Source organism: Mustela putorius, unplaced genomic scaffold, assembly GCF_011764305.1.
Source record: "Mustela putorius furo isolate JIRA1106 unplaced genomic scaffold, ASM1176430v1.1 tig00003863_pilon_pilon_pilon, whole genome shotgun sequence".
NCBI lineage: Eukaryota > Metazoa > Chordata > Mammalia > Carnivora > Mustelidae > Mustela > Mustela putorius.
In genome coordinates this window covers 5,684,981-5,703,801 of record NW_025422015.1, presented here as the reverse complement: position 1 = coordinate 5,703,801, position 18,821 = coordinate 5,684,981, and the positions used below count along the sequence as shown (strand labels likewise).

At 38.7% G+C, this 18,821-nt stretch overlaps 1 protein-coding gene across 3 annotated transcripts in view; it reads right to left on the bottom strand.

Moving 5' to 3' along the window:
• The window catches only part of FILIP1 (filamin A interacting protein 1), a 267,880-nt gene that overhangs the window by 98,137 nt on the left and 150,922 nt on the right, over positions 1 to 18,821 (bottom strand). For all 3 annotated transcript variants that reach the window (XM_013056269.2, XM_045066239.1, XM_013056270.2), the window contains one exon: positions 15,357 to 15,638. In XM_013056269.2, the coding sequence (XP_012911723.1) occupies positions 15,357 to 15,638 (282 nt within the window). The remainder of the gene's footprint in view (positions 1 to 15,356; positions 15,639 to 18,821) is intronic.

The window sequence follows — 18,821 nt, the reverse complement described above, 5'->3', positions numbered from 1 at the left end:
ACTTTATAGGTTTCTGAGTATAGATTCTGTGTCTCTTTGGTTAGGTTTATTCCTAGGTATCTTATGGTTTTGGGTGCAATTGTAAATGGGATTGACTCCTTAATTTCTCTTTCTTCTGTCTTGCTGTTGGTGTAGAGAAATGCAACTGATTTCTGTGCATTGATTTTATATCCTGACACTTTACTGAATTCCTGTATAAGTTCTAGCAGTTTTGGAGTGGAGTCTTTTGGGTTTTCCACATATAGTATCATATCATCTGTGAAGAGTGAGACTTTGACTTCTTCTTTGCCGATTTGGATGCCTTTAATTTCCTTTTGTTGTCTGATTGCTGAGGCTAGGACCTCTAGTACTATGTTGAATAGCAGTGGTGATAATGGACATCCCTGCCGTGTTCCTGACCTTAGCAGAAAAGCTTTCAGTTTTTCTCCATTGAGAATGATATTTGCGGTGGGTTTTTCATAGATGGCTTTGATGATATTGAGGTATGTGCCCTCTATCCCTACACTTTGAAGAGTTTTGATCACACAAAATACTTTTAACTTAAAATTTTTTAAGTATGTAGACCTTGCCTCTAGAAGTGTTTTATGTTTGGCTTAATTTTTGGATTTACTAAATCAGAGCATGACTCCATTCATACACTTGTCTTGTCTTATAATTACAATATAATTCCTGAACGTGTAATTACAATAAGACTCCACCACCTTGGAAGAGATACAAGAATGACACTCTATCAAAATATAAAAATCTCTGAACACCTGGACAGAACGGAAGTCCTCTCCCATAAAGTCCTTGAAAAAAAAACACATGAGCAAGTTATAACAAGTAATGGAATAAGCTTTTAAGCATTAGCCTAACAGTAGGTATTTGTATGGAGAAGTGCTTTCCTTGCCTAATGACCTTCACTTGATGTGGAAACAACATTAAAAATAAAGTAGGACAAAAATCAATAAATAAAATCAATGCACTGTTTCCATCAGCCAATCTGGAACATGTGAAGTATTAGTGACTTTTTCTTCCAAATCATTTGCATAACACATAATGAAAGAGAAGAGTCCCCAGTAAGAAGAGGCTCTTGACACCATTTTAACACAGAAAATGTCCACAGGACTGCGGACACGTCAGTATGACAGGACCACAGATGGAGGGATGCAGTGAGAGGTGAGGCTGGAGTGGTGAGCAGCTGCCAGTCCATGAAGGCCTCTCTGAGCAATAGGGAGCCTCTGAGTGTTTGAAGCCGAGGAAAGACTTGATTGATTTGTGTTTTAAAAAGCAGACTCTGGCTGTGATATGGAGAATGACTGGTGACAAGACCACAGGAAGGGAATGTCACTTAGGGGGCTACGGCATTAAACCATGCAAAAAGTCATAAGGATTCCGGAAGTGAAGCAAAGATGGTGGAGATCCCAGTTATTTGAAGTTGGGGATCCTACACTTGTTCTTTTCCCTCTTTCACATTCCCTAGACTTCTTGCTGTCATTCTAAAAGCGCCCGTCAACAGTTTCCTTGTCAATTGAATCAGCTATCATGGTGATATGATATGGTGGGATGACAGCTGACCAGATTGCTCCAGTGTTTGCTGCAGGTAGACAACAGTGTGGTATCTGTGAAGATCGTTGCATGAGGCAGTGAGACTCAGGGGAAAATGGGATCTCGCAGCCCTCTGCATCTAGTCTCACAGGTGAAGAAGGGAATTAGCCCTTCCCTCCATCCCTTCCCACTTAAGCAATTATAGTTCTAGAGAGAAAGAAAGGAAGTGCGATGTTGAGAGTTTCCTGTGTATAACTCTTCAGTGACCCCAGAAGTGTCTCCCGGTCAGGAAGTGTACGTTTCTTTCAGGAGAGCTCTTTGCCCAGGTATTTTGCAGTTTGGCACTTCAAACTGACATGTTATGCCACAGTCACCCATAAACGAGTCATGTCAGATATTGCAAAGAAAACAAATGCTCAGGGCTCAAGCCCTCTATGCAACAGTGCACTCAAATGACTGTCCTTTGTAAACGCAAAGCCAGGAACTTACATTCCTTTAAAGAAAAAAAAGACATGTACATTTTGATTGTTTCAGGGGATAGCTCACCTTCCTCATTGCTTTGAGGTTAAGAAAAAAATTTGTTAATTACAAAAAGTATATAAAACCCAAATGCACACACATACAGACACATAACACATATCACATATAATAACTATTTATATCACATATACAATTTTTCCCACTGGTTTAAGATGGCAGGTACTATAACACGCCATCTCAGGGCAAATCTATTTAAGGTTCAAAAACAGTAACACTCACTGTTCAAGGAAGACTCACTTTCATTGGTACAATTTGGTTTTGAGTCCATCAGACCATTTTCTACATTTGCTTAGGAACATCCAAACCCTTGGTTTATTGCTGGTTTTCCTCACAAATTAGCTATTCCCCACAGAGCCATGAACTTGCAAATGTGCTTTTATTATTACAACTTTAAAAAGGTAGGGGTAGAGCAGAATCGGCTAAAATTTGTGCACATTGTTTCTTGTTTCCTTTCAGACCCTTGATCAGGAAATGTTTAACAGGAGAGTAAGTATTGTTAGAGATTAATGGCTGCTGTTCGGAAAAGTTGATAAAAGTTCTTTCCTGCCAATACAAACTTATACGCTGTTGAAGCACAAGACAGTGTCCACAGATAGGATTACATGTTAGCGGAAAAAAAAAACAAGTGACAATGCACTTCTTGAATCAGTTTATACCCTTCCTTTTGATTATGCACTAATATCATAAGGAAATGATTTCAAAATTTTTCATCAGACACTTTGGATAAACGTATTTTTCTGTTGACAGCTGTATGATGTCTCTTTCAGCCTGTCGTGTGTTTTGAGGTTAGTCTATGACTGGTTGACACGATGCTTATGAAGTCAGATTTCAAATCCCACCTGGGCCAACTAGCTTTGGAAAGAAAATTATTCCACACCATGTCTGCACTCTTAACCCCACCTGCAAAACCAAGGATGCCACAGGTCACAAGAGGTTCAGAACAAACCCTTCATTACCACTGGACATGGAAAGTTCTCCTGAGGATCACTGGGGCCCAAACAAGGGAAGATCCTGAGGAACTAACAAGAAAAAGATCATTCTTTATTTACTAAGTCTTTGCCCAGTCAGGAGCGTCCCTGGAACTGCTCAAAAGAGAGAAGGGAATAAAAAAGAAGTAAAGACTAGCCCAGGAATTCGTAAACAATGTCAAGTTGCCAGCAGTTATAAATAGTGCTTGTATGAAACATCTCAGTAATTTGGACGCCATCAATTTAAATTCACCATCGTCTAGGTATATAATTCTGCATTATACTCTTTTTTAAAAAATATTTAATTTATTTATTTGACAGACAGAGATCATAGATAGGCAGAGAGACAGGCATAGAGAGAAGGGGGAAGCAGGCTCCCTGCTGAACAGAGAGCCTGACGTGGGGCTTGATCCCAGGACCCTGAGATCATGACCTGAGTGAAGGCAGAGGCTTAACCCACTGAGGCACCCAGGGACCCCTGCATTTTACTCTTAAAAACATTTAATAAGGGGCACCTGGGTGGCTTAGTCAGTTAAGCATCTGTCTTCATCTCAGGTCACGATCCCAGGGTCCTGGAATTGAGTCCCACTTGGGCTCCTTGCTCAGCAGGGAGACTGCTTCTCCCTCTGCCTCTCTCCCTACTCGTGTTCTCTCTCTCTCAAAAAAATAAATAAAATCTTTTTTAAAAATTTAATAACTATAAAAAATGTTTTATGTGGCTCAACAGTATAAATTAGAAAAATTTGTGTGTCTGAGTGGCTCAGTGGATTGAGCAGCTGACTCTTGATTTCGGCTTGGGTGGTAATCCCGGGGTCCTGGGACAGAGCCCCAAGTCAGGCTCTGTGCTCAGCAGGGAGTCAGCTTGAGGATTTTCTCTCCCTCTGTCCCTCCCCCCACCTACACTCACTCACTCTCTAAAATAAACAATCTTTAAAAAAAAAAAAAAGAGAGAGAGAGAGAGAGAAATACACCTAACTTTTTTTCTTTTTAAAGATTTTATTTATTTGAGAGAGAGAGAGCTCACAAGCAGGGGAGCAGCAGGCAGAGGGGGAGGGAGAAGCAAGCTCTCCGCTGAGCAGTGAGTTCCATGAAGGGCTCATTCTAGGACCCCAGGATCATGATCTGAGCCAAAGGCAGACATTTACCTGACTAATCCACCCAGGCTACCCAATATACATAACTTAAATTGAAGATTTTACTTGGCTTTTCACTGTCTTCAATCACCCCTTAAGCAATGGCATTGGCAGTAATCACAACTGGACTCATTACAAGTGATTCTATGGCTCAGTTTGTTATAATCCTACTGAGAAGCATGAAGAGAAAGCAAGATGCAAGCGAGGAGATGAGGCAGTGTACTAAAAAAGAACAGAACCATCAACTCATGATTTAACCTACTGAGCCACCCAGATGCCCCATCAACTCATGATTTAGAGAACAAAAAAACTACCCCAAATTGTAAATTTCAAAATTTGTTGCTTTGTATGGAAAACATTCTGTTAGCAAATAATAGATGCTTCTTCTCCTTATCTGTGGGATGAGGATTCTCTTGTCAGTGAGTTTGCTCTTCCATTTTATTTTTATTTTTATTTTTTAATAGATTTTATTTATTGATTTGACAGAGAGAGACAGAGCAAGAGAGGGAACACAAGCAGGAGGAGTAAGAGAGGGAGAAGTAGGCTTCCTGCTGAGTAGAGAGCCCAATGTGGGGTTTGATCCCACAACCCTGGGATCACGACCGACAAGAGCTGACGCTTAACACCTGAACCACCCAGGTGCTCCTCCGTTTTAATTACAAAAATAATAGTGGCCTATTATTTTTCTGGCAGAGGATAGGCACTGGCTTTGGAGTCAGCAAGGCATAATATACCTTACTAGGGCATCCTTGGGGGGAGTTCACTCAAACCATCGAGGCTTCCATTTAGTTCTCTAACTTTTTAGGGCTAATGTGATCATTCAATAGAACAGTGAAGGTGCTGCTCCAGCGTAGGCAGCCCAGGAAGGATGCATGGTCAATATAGACATGATTATTTTTCTTTTGCCATTTACTTGTTTTGTTTTGTTTTAAACTTTGTATATGGGAAAGTTTTACATGTATACCAAAGTGAACAAAAGAGTATAATGAAATACCAAACTAACTAACTATCCCCTCACATACTTTTTGCAGGAAAGAGAAGCTAGAAACTTTAAAGGAAATTTTAAAGGAAATTCCAGACATTTCATCATTTTACCCAACAATAAAGAGATTATGATGACAGTGTCTTCAGGGTAGGGTACAATCTGATTCTTGGTTGAGAGATAGTTGTGCCACTAATATTGGCCCAACACATCCAGTAAGAAAACACATAGACTGAGGCAGGGAGTAAAGTGTCATAGTGGTAGAAAAGCAAGCCAAAATTTTTCCTGTCACCTGACATTTCCTTGGAATAGACTCACTTTTGGTCACTAGGGTAAAGACCAAGATCTACTTTAAAAAAAAATTAAAATAGCAATCCAATCTGCTTCATTAAAAATATTCATATTAACCAAATGGGACTACAGAGTAATTTCCAAAAGCACCTATCAAGTGCTTCATAGATAAAAATCTGTCCTCTAGGAATTTGTAGTATAAAATAGTTCTTGAAAAACAGACAAGATTTAGAGAAGTTTTGTTAAAAATAGTCAAGCAACATAGAAAATGATGGAGTTAAATTTACCTTTGTAAGAAAATATGTACCTAAATAGGGCAGAGGGAGAGAAGAGGCATAGGTATATAGTTCAAAGAATTTCTAAAAGGGGTCCTGAATATTCCATGTCCAGGTTCTTGGGGGGACAGAGACTTTGCTGGCAATAATTCCCTGTCTAAAGAGCCCCAAGAGCTTTGATCAGTGTCACATCTTTTATGTGGGAAGTTTCCAAGCCCCTACAAGCTAGTGATAAAGAGCATAGGAGAGCTAGTGGGGAGAGGAGGGAGGAAGATTCGGGATGGATGGGGGAAATGTATAGAATGTGCAGCTTAGTCCAGGAAGGGGGTAGGATCAAGTCAACAGAGCTGGCCTTGATAAGAAAGGATACTTCTCTCTTCATGAAGGGAAAAGGGAGAAACAGAAGGCAAGGAATGGAAATATTTGGAATGGAGAGAGGTTGAGAAGACCTTTATCTCCCAAGTAAAATAGAAGATAAAGTATCTGTGGGAGATAAAGGGAACAAGGATAGGATGGGGATGGAGAGGAGTCTGTCTCTAACATCAACAAACTTGTTAGTGTTCCCCTCCAAAAAGAAAACAAAACTAAACTAAAGTCTTCCCTACCCCTTACTATTCCCTCAGACACGACCCTGCCCTCATTCTATCCAGTGAAAATCAGACACCAATGTTCTTTGCCAAAAGAGTGACAATACAACTGGACACATGAGATTCTGAAGCACCATATTCAACAAAGAATCAGATCTGGTCCTGATTTTAATCAGAACGCAACCTGTCTCTTTGCCGCCTCCTAAACTTAGCAAAGACATACCATTCTCAGCACTCTGACCATTTTGATGGTGTGAGGTTTCACTGGGCAGCCTCACTCAGGGTGACCTCAGCCTGAGATTCTAAAGATGGACTGTATTAAGTGCAGGTGAGTCATCAATTTAAAAAGCCATACAGAGTAACTAAAAGCTTCATTCTTTGGAAGTACAGCTTCCACAGAAGGCCTTACTATGTGACAAATGGAACTCACTTTGGAAAAGAAAAGCCATCTCTAGAGAAAGAAGTGATAAATGGTTCTGTAGGATAAGCCTATTGTGTTTGGATGCACTAGGTAATTCTATCTGAACTGATCATCACCATCCCCAATGGAGTTATGTCATCCCCTGTTAAAGATGACAGAAAAGCAGAACCATAGTCTCATAGTGGGATCTTAATGGCAAATACTTGGGACCAATACTGTTTAATTCAATAGCATTGTATATACTGTGATATTTAAACTTTCTCTATATAGTTCAAAGACATTAAAAAATAAATCTTATGACTGCCTCATAGGGTATATAGGTATTAAAACATTCCAAGACTACTCACCAGTTACCAATAAACAATGATATGCCTAGCCCTTTCCTAGGTGCAATGAGGCATATGAAAGAAGCAAAAGACACAACCGCTTCTGACCTCAAGTTGTTTCAGACAACAGAGGTAAGTAAGCACATAAAACACTTAGGGAACGTGTGTTTATGGGATGCTATGATTTACACTTTTACCAAACCAATGTGAGGTTTCAGGACAGGAAAAAGACAGGTGTGAGGGAGCAACTATTTAGAAAATTCTTCACAGAAGAGATAAGCTTTCAGTGGTCCCTAAAAGAAATTCTGTGGGAGCAGCTGGAGAAGGAAAGAATCGGTAGACCCCAGAGGATTTTTAAGACAGTGAAAATACTCTACATACTATTATAACAGTGGGTAATGTCACTATATATTTTCCAAACCCAAAGAACGTAGAACACCAAGAGCAAATCCTAATGTAAATTATAGATTTTGGGTGATTCTGATGTGTGTATCAGTGTAGGTTCATAATTGTAACAAATGTACCACTCTGGTGGGGGATGCTGGTAATAGGAGAGGCAATGCATGTTGCGGGGCAGGGAAGTTTATGGGACATCTCCATACCTTCCTCTCAATTTTGCTGTCATCCTAAAACTGCTCTTAAAAAATAAAGTCTCTAATAAGAAAAAAGAAAAACCATATTACTACATGAAGGAATACAGTTTGAAACAAGGACAAATATAGGTCCTGAATCTTCCCAGAAAGTCCTAATTTTTGTCTTATAATTACTTCCAAGGTGGGGGAAATATAAAGAAAGATAAGAAGGAAAAAAAAAAAAAAACCAGTGGGATGGGAACAGAGTTTGAGATTGTGTGTGCTAGTGTATGTGTCAGGTAGGGGAGGAATGTAGGGACTGCCTGATCGGATAGGAATAGTCATGTTAAGGAACACCAAAAATGAACAGAAACCGTTAAGAGGGAGCCTGTTAGTAAATAGCTTCTGCAGACCAGTCTGATTGAGGTAGCTATCAGTCTGATAGGGACTCGAGGCCTCTTGTCAATTCCTTTTTTTTTTTTTTTAAGATTTTATTTATTTATTTGACAGGCAGAGATCACAAGTAGGCAGAGAGGCAGGCAGAGAGGAGGAAGCAGGCTCCCTGCTGAGCAGAGAGCCCGATGCGGGGTTTGATCCCAGGACCCTGGGATCATGATCTGAGCCGAAGGCAGAGGCTTTAACCCACTGAGCCACCTAGGCACCCCCTCTCATAAATTCCTAAGCAAGAAAATGACATGATCAGAAAAACACTTGAGAAAAAGTAGGCTGGCAGCAACAAAGTGCTGAGATTCTAGCCCCCAACTCTCATATTTATTTCGATACAGACATGCTCTTCACTCTAAATCCTCCCATGAGCCTGGGAGCTTTCAACATTCATGTGAGAGGTTTAGCCAGTGCCCTAACTTTACCAGTCCTCGATCTCGTGAATTCTGATTGCCTTTGCTTCGACTCCCAGGCCCATCCGTTAGTTAACATTGCACCACACAGAAAAGCTAGATGCAAATAGCCCAACTTCAAGTCCCTCCAGCCCTTTCGTGCCTGGCCTTCCATCGACCTGCTCATTCCTCCTTACGTTTCTTCCTGGTTGAGTACTGTCTCACCAACACACACTACGCTCTTCCACTTCTGTTTTTCCACTGCATCTACTTACACATTTGCAACACGAATTTCAGTGCTATAAAATATATCTCCCCATTTACACTCGGGCTTCTGAACAAACCAGTGGCACTACAAACACACAGCTTCTGCTGGTGGAATCCTAAACTTCACTTATTAATGCTTCTATTTGTCCACAGTCACCTCCCTCTAACCCTCCCCTCAGCAGTGATACCATGTTCATAATTATCCTTTTGACCACCACTTGAGGGGCACCTGGGTGCCTCAGGTATTGAGCATCTGACTCTTGATTTCAGCTCAGGTCATGATCTCAGGATCCTGGGATCAAGCCCCATGTCAGGCTCAGTGCTCAGCAGGGAGTCTGCTTGAAGATTCTCTCTCTCTCTCTCCCCCTGTGCTTCTCCCCCCACTTGTGTCCATGCATGTGCACATGCTCTCTCAAATAAATAAATCTTTAAAAAATAAATATAAATATCAAAAACCCTCCACTGGCCCGAGTTTCCCTGGTAGCTACTCTCCCATCTTTCTGCTACTTTTTTATCCACAGTTATCCATCCAATAACATCTATATTAACTAAGTGTAGTAATCACAACAACCCTAGAAAGTAGGAAGTATATATATTACACAGATAGGGAATAAACTGAGGCTCAAAGTCAATACTAATAAGGTCAACTACCGAAATTTTTGGATTCTACAACATTCCCTCATAGGACTTGGCATTCACACTGTTCTAGCCTTCTACTTTTTTTTCCCCCCTAGCCTTCTACTTTTTAATAAACTCATGTTTTACTTAAAGCCCAAAAGTAGCAAAAGGCAACACAGTGATTTCAAAGCAGAAGGTCAACAAATATATACTAAGGGCTTACTCTGCCAGACAAATAATTTATAGTCATGCTAAAGAAAAGGGAAATTTGGTTTCTTTGACTATGTCCAACAAAACAAAACAAAACAAAAGTCACAAAAAACAAAGACAAAAAAAATTAACTTTTACTGAAAAGTAAAAATAAAAAGGATTTTCTAAATTCCTAGATTTTCAACAGAACCTGTTATTCTGTTTGTTTAATGTCACTTCTCAAACCACTGAAAATAGGTTTGAACACACTGAAACTGCTCTGGCAAATGTTCCCCATAACCTCCAGATGCACACACCCAATGAACACCCTTCAGTCATATACAACTGAAGTTTTCTGCTGATTTGACTGACATAATCTCTCTCAATCTTGACTCCCTTGGCTTCTGCATCACTCCACTCTTCTGGGATCCTCACTCCTTTTGACTGTTTTTAGTCATAGGTCTTTTCTTAAGTCATATTGTACACCAAATTCAGGTGTACTTTTATTTCCATCAAATACTTCTCCCCTGAAGCGAGGCTATTTACTGATGAATATAACCTATGCTTTTCCACCCACTCTATATTTGAATCTGTTTGTGTTGGTCTCTACTCATTTCTACTTGTCCAAAACCTCCCAATTATTCATCGTCCAATTCTTTAGTAAAGCTTTCATTCATCTCCTGAGAATTTCATAATCTTCCCCTCCTCTGTGCTCTTATAATTTACATTGTAACTACCCTATAGAATATTCATTCCTGCATATTCTCATTTATCCCACAAGGTCAGGAGCTCTTTCTTCATCATGACTGCTGAGGTACCTACTGTCTAAAACCATGCTTAGTACATAGAAGGAGCTCATCAAATTTTAGCTATGAGTATTGTTATTCATCATCTTTGTATTCTTCAGACCTCTAGCATGGTAATGTTTCTTAAATATTGTAAAATCAATTTAGATTTAATTAATTAGTGCCCTCAGAATGAATGAAATCTCTTAGTAAGAAAGGAGAGCAGGTAGAGGGCTTACCTACAATAAGTGGTAGAGAGGTAAAGTGCAGAGTTGGCTTGGGACTCTCTGCCTCATCCTCTGCCCCTCCCCCCCAATAAATGGATTAATATTTTTTTTTAAAAAGAGAGAGAAGAAAATGGCTAGGAACTTCAAAAGGAGAGAATAGAGGAAACTTTTAGTAATCCACAGGGCCATGTTATCTATTTTGTAAGTGTCTGAAATATAACATCTTCTCCCAGTCACATGGGACAAGAGTAGATCTTTCAATGTGTGGATGATCCTGTCTCTGACCCAGCCTGACGAACACCAAAGCCAAATGGAATGGTGGTGCTTTATCTAGTTGTGTTAGCTAGATTTCTCTGAGCCTTTTTGCACAGGTGAAAGAGAACTAACTATAAGGACAAAGGGAAAAATGAAAATTTTTAGAGGCTTTTTTTTTCTAAAATGTATTCAAGTGGATATATCAAGTGAATTTATTATATAAAATAGCTAAATTTTTTTTGCATGAAGAAAAAGAATTAATTAGTATCCTGTTTTTGAATCATTTTACAAGAATAGCCTTCTGCCAAGTTTTCTGTGTTATGGCTTTTTGATGTGAGTAGCATTTCCTTTGAATTTTTCTCGTTTTTAGTACGGCCGAATCAACTGGCTTCTTTAAAGTGCTATTTTTGGACAAATACAAGGGAGAATTAATCATGGTGCCCAAGTGATAGTTTGGGTATACTATTTCATTATTTTCAGTTTAGTCTGGGAAATCTGTAACCAGTTTTTCACCCAGAGAATAAAAAATATTCCAATTTATTAGAAAGTTCTTGTTATTGGAAGCATCAATGACAGAGGAGTCATGATGGAAACCATCCCAGCTATTTCCATGCAAGCAAAGCTGGCCAGCCATTGTGTTAAAATGACAGGCTTGCATCAGCTAAGGTGTGGCTTGAAAGGTCTAGAAGATGTCCCTTTTCAAGACAAAGTTCATGACACCATAAGTTCTAGATAAGACTCCTTAAAATACAAAAATCCCTGAGATGGGGAACTCCATCCCTAATACATATTCAACGAAATTTGCACTACAAGAGTTCTCTGGGCAGGTGTTCTTGGGTGGCTCAGTTATTAAGCGTCTGCCTTCCGATCGTGTCGTGATCCCAGGGTCCTGGGATTGAACCCGACGTTGGGCTCCTTGCTCAAAGGGAAGCCTGCTTCTCCCTCTCCCACTCTCCCTGTTTATGTTTCCTCTCTCACTTTGTCTCTCTCTGTCAAATAAATAACTAAAATCTTAAAAAAAAAAAAAAAAAAAAAAAAAAAGATTCCCTGGGTGCTTGGACTGGCAAACAAAACAACAAATTTGCAAATTTTGCAAAGAGCCAATGCTAAGAATAAAGGTCATGCTGTTTTTAAGAAATAAACACAGAGGACATGGAAATATGGACAGGAGAAGGGAGTTGGGGGAAATTAGAGGGGGAGATAAACCATGAGAGACTATGGACTCTGAAAAACAATCTGAGGGTTTTGGGGGGTCAGGGGTGGGAGGTTGGGTGAGCCTGGTGGTGGGTATTATGGAGGGCACGTATTGCATGGAGAACTGGGTGTGGTGCATAAACAATGAATTCTGGAGCACTGAAAATAAATTTAAAAAATAATTTAAAATTTGAAAGAAAAAAAAAAAAGGCCATGCTGTTCTAATGTGAGCTCAACAAATTCCTATAGATCACACAATAGATTCCAAGGGGGCAGGCAGGCCACTGGTACCAGAAAACACAAGTGACTGTTTACAATGTCCAAAACCCTGGATGTGGTGGTGAAGAGAATAAGAGAGATCAAAAACAAGTCTGAGAAAAGGAAAATTGACATGAAAAGCCTGAGTGAACTCCCATTTCCTCTTTTTCCCCTAAGTCACTTCCAGGGTACATCTCCTACAGGGAGACTTGATCTTGGTTTATCTCCCCAATATTACAAGCCCTTTTTTCTTTGTGTCACCCTACTTCTTTTAACCAGTAATTCCAATCTCCCCAAGGCCAAGCTACTGCATAACTCCAGGGCACAACCCTCATAGGGTAGTGAATATGAAGCTCCCCAAAGTTGTGCAGGGCCCAGTCTATGGCCATGGGGCAGCCCTGCCCTCCACCATGTTTCTCACTATTCAGATCACACCAAACTTCAAGGCTCAGATCATATACTTTTACTGTAAAACTTTCTTCAATTTCTCTAACCTAAAAAATGGTTTTGGCCCTGGATTTCACACTAGGGATCTACTTGAAAGAAATTCTCAAGATGAAGAATAAATACAAAGATCATGGATCTTACCCTTGAACATCCCTAAGTATAAATACTATAATAAGAGGGGCACTGAACTGAGAGGGAATTTGGATCTTGAGCAAATGCTAACTAAACTGCTGTGCAACCTTGGAAAAGTCCCATAATTTATCAGAGTGTCAGTTTCACATTTGTAATAAAAAGGAGGTGGATAAGACACCTCCAAGAGGCTTGTCAGCCCCAATATTTTATATAACCTTGGAACAGAGTAAAGGGTATTTGGGTCACATACAGCCATCCTATAAAGGGAGGTAATTAATCAGTGGTCTTTTAAGGTCTGGAGGACAACTCACTAAATGTTCATAAACGTCAAGCCAAATGGTGTACAAGCCTTACCTCTCAAGGCACAGCCTTGCCTCTCTTCACAGCACTAGATCTTTACACAGAATTTTTTTTCCCCTATCTCTAGTCTAGCAAACCTGGCACACAGCTGCCACATTTTCACCAGCCCACTCAAATGTGCTAATGCCAACTGCCTCCCATGCTTAGCTACAACACACGCCCTCTCACGTGAGAACGCTAAGAAAGGACAGGTTTCTGCGACAAGAACATAGATCTACGGCTCTAAATACAGGATCACTCTCACTTTAAACAGACCTAATATGACACAATCTGCATTTGTAAGTCCATACACTTATGTAGGTCCATAGAAATAAATGGGTAGATGGATGATTTGCTTTGCAAATGAATTCACCATGAAATTTCTTAAAATACCAGGTCCTTCATTTCTCTTTTCCTTCACTGCCTCCTCCACAAATATCTTACAATCTTTACTTATTTACTGCTGCTCAGGAATATATCTATTGTGTAAGGTAAGGTATCAAGTATTTATAAAGTTTAATGGAGAGCAAAATGCATTTCTTTGGCACCTTCTGGCTAATTTACCTAATGTTCTGGGTATGTGGCCTTATATTTTGCATGCCTTGGCTCTGAAACTGTATCTGTAACACCATGAGTATAAAAATCACATGAATCTTAAATATCTTCCAGAGTTCACCATTACATAACAGTCTTCTGCAGAAATTGAAATCTGGAAGAGCCACAGGCTTCACACAAGCCACTGTGCTTGGAGAGAAGGGAACTGATGGTCTTACCTTGTGAAAACTTCCACAATAACTGCTGTACCTTCCACTCAGGTTAAAATCTGTCAACTGACAGCAGCTTAAAAAGTTAGAGTAATATATTCTGCCTCCTTACACAATAAATGTTAATAGACAAAACAAACCACCTTTCCGGGAGTGGTGAAGCTATTTCTAGTAATGGTGATACTCTGGTAAATTTCATCTTTTGCTGTGAAATGCAAATGTGATTTTTCTCAGCCCATAAATGGTAAGCCCAATCATGTTTATTTGTTCAAAATTTGATATTTTTATGTTTTTGATTTCTCTTTTCTCCAGGGATTTCCTTATCTGTAGGCACACAGAGATGAGAACAGGAACAGATGAGGCTACCCCACCCTAGTTTAGGGTAGATTGCAAATAATTGATGATAACACCACCAAAAGTTTCATCTCACACAATTGTTAGCATTCCCCTTGAGGTTCATACAAGCTAAGAGCCTAATAAAAACAATAAGGAAAACATCAACTTTAGTCTTAAGTAATAATCTCCTCCAAGAAAAAAAAAATTATTTTTCCCCCACTTTCAGAAACAGGATTGTCCAGAACTGAGAGACTCAAAAGAATTCCAACTCCCTCTTGGATCCCTAAAAACATGTGCTTAATGGGGGCCGTGGTTCGTGGGAGCTACAGAGAGGTGGTAAGAATAGCAGTAGAAAGAGTACACCACCAAGAATCAGGAGGCCTAAGATGAGATCTGGACAAACCCTTAACCCTTTTGAGCCCCAGTTTCTTCCTTATAAAATATAAATAATAACACCCACATTTTTGTTGATATCAAATGAAATAATAGACTTGAAAATGCTTTGTGAAAATACTACATCTTTACAATACAATGCTCTGCTTATTTGTGTTCTCAACTCCTGTGATGTCATAGAAATTTAAAGCTGAAAGTTGAGAAAAAATGAAAAAAGAGTAAGGCTGGTCTAAACAAAGCTTTCTGAATCTTTCCTTTTCTTTGTTTCTCTATCTATCTCCCTTTCACTCTATCTTCTAGAAAAAGCAAAAGTAACCATTGATCTAAACTCTGTACTCTAATAATCATGACTTTTCTATGGCTTTCAACCTAATTTAGCCTATGGCTAAATTAGATAAACTTACTAGTTACTAAGCACAGGAGGCTGGGTTAAATTATTACCAAAATCATATCATGAAGAAATTTTCTGCTTCTAGAAAAGCTCGAAGTTGGAATCAGCATCTATTCTTTATTCTTTCACTCATTGAACAAATACTTATTTGGTATAAACTTGTGGCAAGGATTTAGAAATTAATACGAAAAACATAGCCCCTTTCCCCATGAAGTTCACAATCTGGTAAGGGAGACAGATTCATAGTCACTCATTTTATAGTTTAGGAACTAGAGACAAATCATTGATAAAATTTGACCCTACCTGCAACTCTCCCTCCATTATACTGAGCAGCTGTATAAGGTCTTCTTTGGATAACTCCAAGGATTTCTTATTTTTTCGTTCACTTTCTCCAGATGGCTTTAGGTGACGTTTGACAGTTCCGGAGGCCATGACATCATCCTCTTTTCTATTTGATTTGTTCTTCTTTTTTGCATCTTCTGAGAGACTTTTATCGTCAACATTGCTGATGATAGAGGACTTGGGGCAGGAAATATGACCATTGGATGAATTTTCACCACTCTGGTTTCGGGATCTCATTCCCACCTACAATACATGAAAAAAAGATAAGATGTTACTACCACTGAAATTATTCGTCTAACTGCTTAGAAACTTTTACCAGCTTCACAGCATCACTAATAAAGAAATACCAAAAATCAGTTCCAGTTCGTTTCCTTACAGCTTTAATGAAAGTCATTAAAATCTGCAGGAAAATGCTTTGATGGACTTCAGGAAAAAGTGAAAATGTGATTCTGATCTGATAAACACCTCCAGCCAAATGATTAAGTTCAACACCAAAAGTTCTAAGTTGTGTTGATGGTTATGTATCTTTGATATGATGGGATAAAAATGGTACTTTACCCTTGTGGCCTCTCTCCCCCAAACATTACCCAGGTCTAATCATGAGAAAAACTTCAGACAGACCCCAGTTAACAGACAGTCTACAAAATTGCTGACCAGTCATCTTAAAGCTGTCAAGGTCATCAAAAACACAGAATATCTGAAAAACCGTCAGAGCCAAGAGAAACCTAAGGACACATAACAACTAAATGCAATATGGCATCCTAAGTGGAATTCTGGAACAGAAAAAAAAAAAAAGTCATTATATGGAAAAACTGAGGAAATATGAATAAAACATGGACTTTAACCAATAATAATGTATCAACATTGGTTAATAAATTATAACAAATGTACCATACTAATGTAAGATATTAACTACAGAAGAAATTGGGTGTGCTATATACCGGAACCCTTGGTATTATGTTTGCAGTAATTCTATGAATTGAAAGCTGTTGTAAAATAAAAAATTTATTTTAAAAAATGATTCAAAATTAAATCTATCAGAAAATTCAAACATCTGAGGCACCTGGGTGACTCAGTTGGCTAAACATCTGACTTGGTTTGGGCTTAGGTCATGATCTCAGGGTCATGAGGTTGAGCCCCATGTTGAGCTCCACACTCAATGCAGAGTCAACTTTGAGATTCTCTCCCTCTCCCTCTCCTTTTCTCCTCACTTGTGCATTCTCTCTCCCTAAAATAAATAAATAAAACATTAAAAAACAGAAAAGAAAAGAAAATTCAAACATCAAACACCGCCAGGAACAAGTTGGAAGTCACAACGTACAGAAAAACCCACATAGGGTGGAGGGGGCTTCAAATGGAGAGAGGAATAGGCAAACTCAAAAGGAAGAGGGTGTTGTTATTTTTAGTAATGTGGGATTTTGTTTTTCCATAACCTCTTTTTCAAAATCTGGATGGGGGAGGTTGTTTTGTTTTGTTTTATGTCAGTCATTTACAGTAATAAAAATAAGAGCACAACGAATTGGGGAAAACAGATGAATTTCAAAATCAAAAATTTTTTAAGTATCTTGAGGTAAAATAAAGAAAAAGACAAAGCAGTGGGTAACTTGTCCCATGTGGAGTACATTTTGGTCTTTCCATCATGAATGCTTTATAGATTCTCTGTCAGTCTCTCAGCAGAAGAACTTGACCAACAGGTATGTTACTAACAAACAAACTGAACTCAAAGCCTAGGACTCAAAGTGTAAGAAAGAGAGCTCTAATACCCTGGGGGCTGTACTACAAAATTTGCCTTAACTCTTAAATATAGTAGCTTAGCACATGGGCTTATTTAAAACTCACAGTATAAATAGTCCTTCCTCTGAACAGCTAAGCAGCAAGATTTTCATTACTCATTCCAGATAAAATACAGAGACTTGTTTGCTGAAAGTAAATTTCCTTTATGAACTCAACCATACTTAAGAAACCAGGGAAAGCTTTTCAAAACACTAGGTCTGTAATAGAAAAATAAATACAGTGTGATGTTTCCTTTCAGATAGTGCGTATTCAATTCTTCCAACAAATCTTTAAATCTACATTCATGCTCCTTTTTTGAACTGAACTCTTATAACCCAATGGACCCTTTTGTCAGTGTGTGAACTTTCTTCATCACCCTAATTTTGAACAATATAAACTGAAGAAGTGGTCCTTAAGACTGGCAACCTATTTTCTGGTTCGCATAGAGATTAGTTCTTGAAATTTTAGAGCATCTTTTGTGCTTCCTTGGTGAAGAAAGAATAGATGTGTCTTTGTAACAGAAGTCAGAGCACTTCAGAACAGATCTACTTCAGTTTATCACAGTTTATTTGTGGGCAGAGAGGGCTGACTTAAGACCCCAGTCCAAAAAAAAACGTGAATAGAAAGTTTTGAAGGGGAGTAAAATATACCTTTTTGGCATATTGATTATTTAAGAAATAGTAAACAGAGGTGAAGTTCTGAAAACTGAGTAGAAATTTCCCTTTGGTATGAAACATTACATTTATATGGGAAATCTCCATTTGTAAGGGTGTCTCCCTCTCTGTACCAGGAAGAAAAGAATGACTAAATTTCTGGAAACTCTTCTCAGCACAGAGAAGGTAAGGACTTAAGTCTTAAATGTGCACAACACTTTACTCTTACTTACTGTGCTTTTCTTGGTAACCTCCCCCAACTGACTCCCTATCTCTGACATCTTCTTTTGTCTTTAACTGAAGATGATATTAAGGTGATGGCTTGAGCCATTTCTGAGAATTCCTCTCTCATGTATAGAGGAGGTATACATGTTATTAAACTCTGTTTTTCTCCTGTTAATTTGTCTTTTTGTTACAGATGTGTCTCAGCTAAGAACCTAGAAAGGTAGAAGGAAAACTTTTTCCTCCCCAATACAATTTCAAATATAACTCTTGAATTTTACACATCATAAGTAAGACACACGGGCTTCCCAAACTGAATTGTGACTCCCTACAACTCCATGCCTTTTTATCTGAAATAATTTTCTCTATAAGATCTTAAGGCTCTTTGGGATGGTGCATCAAATACTGATTTGACAACTTCAATTTAGACCATGCATTAATAAAAATTCCAGACAATAGTAAGGTGATAATGTTTTAAACTTAGTCATACATGGCTTTAATCAAATACAATGTTTATATTTGAATGTAGCATGTGTTTGTGTCATATTTCCATGGGCTTCTTATATCTTTTATAGGATCTACATCATTTGGGTATTCCTACATTAGGAAAATGCCTAACTAGCTATGTTACATGCATTTACTCAACCGTATTTACAAACATACAGAAAGTGAACATTTACTTAGTGCAACTCTTTTTATAGTTAGTACTTTCTAAAACATTCAGTCTGATGATTTTTAAGTAAATTTTATTGTAGTATTAATAGCTTTTATGGAATTA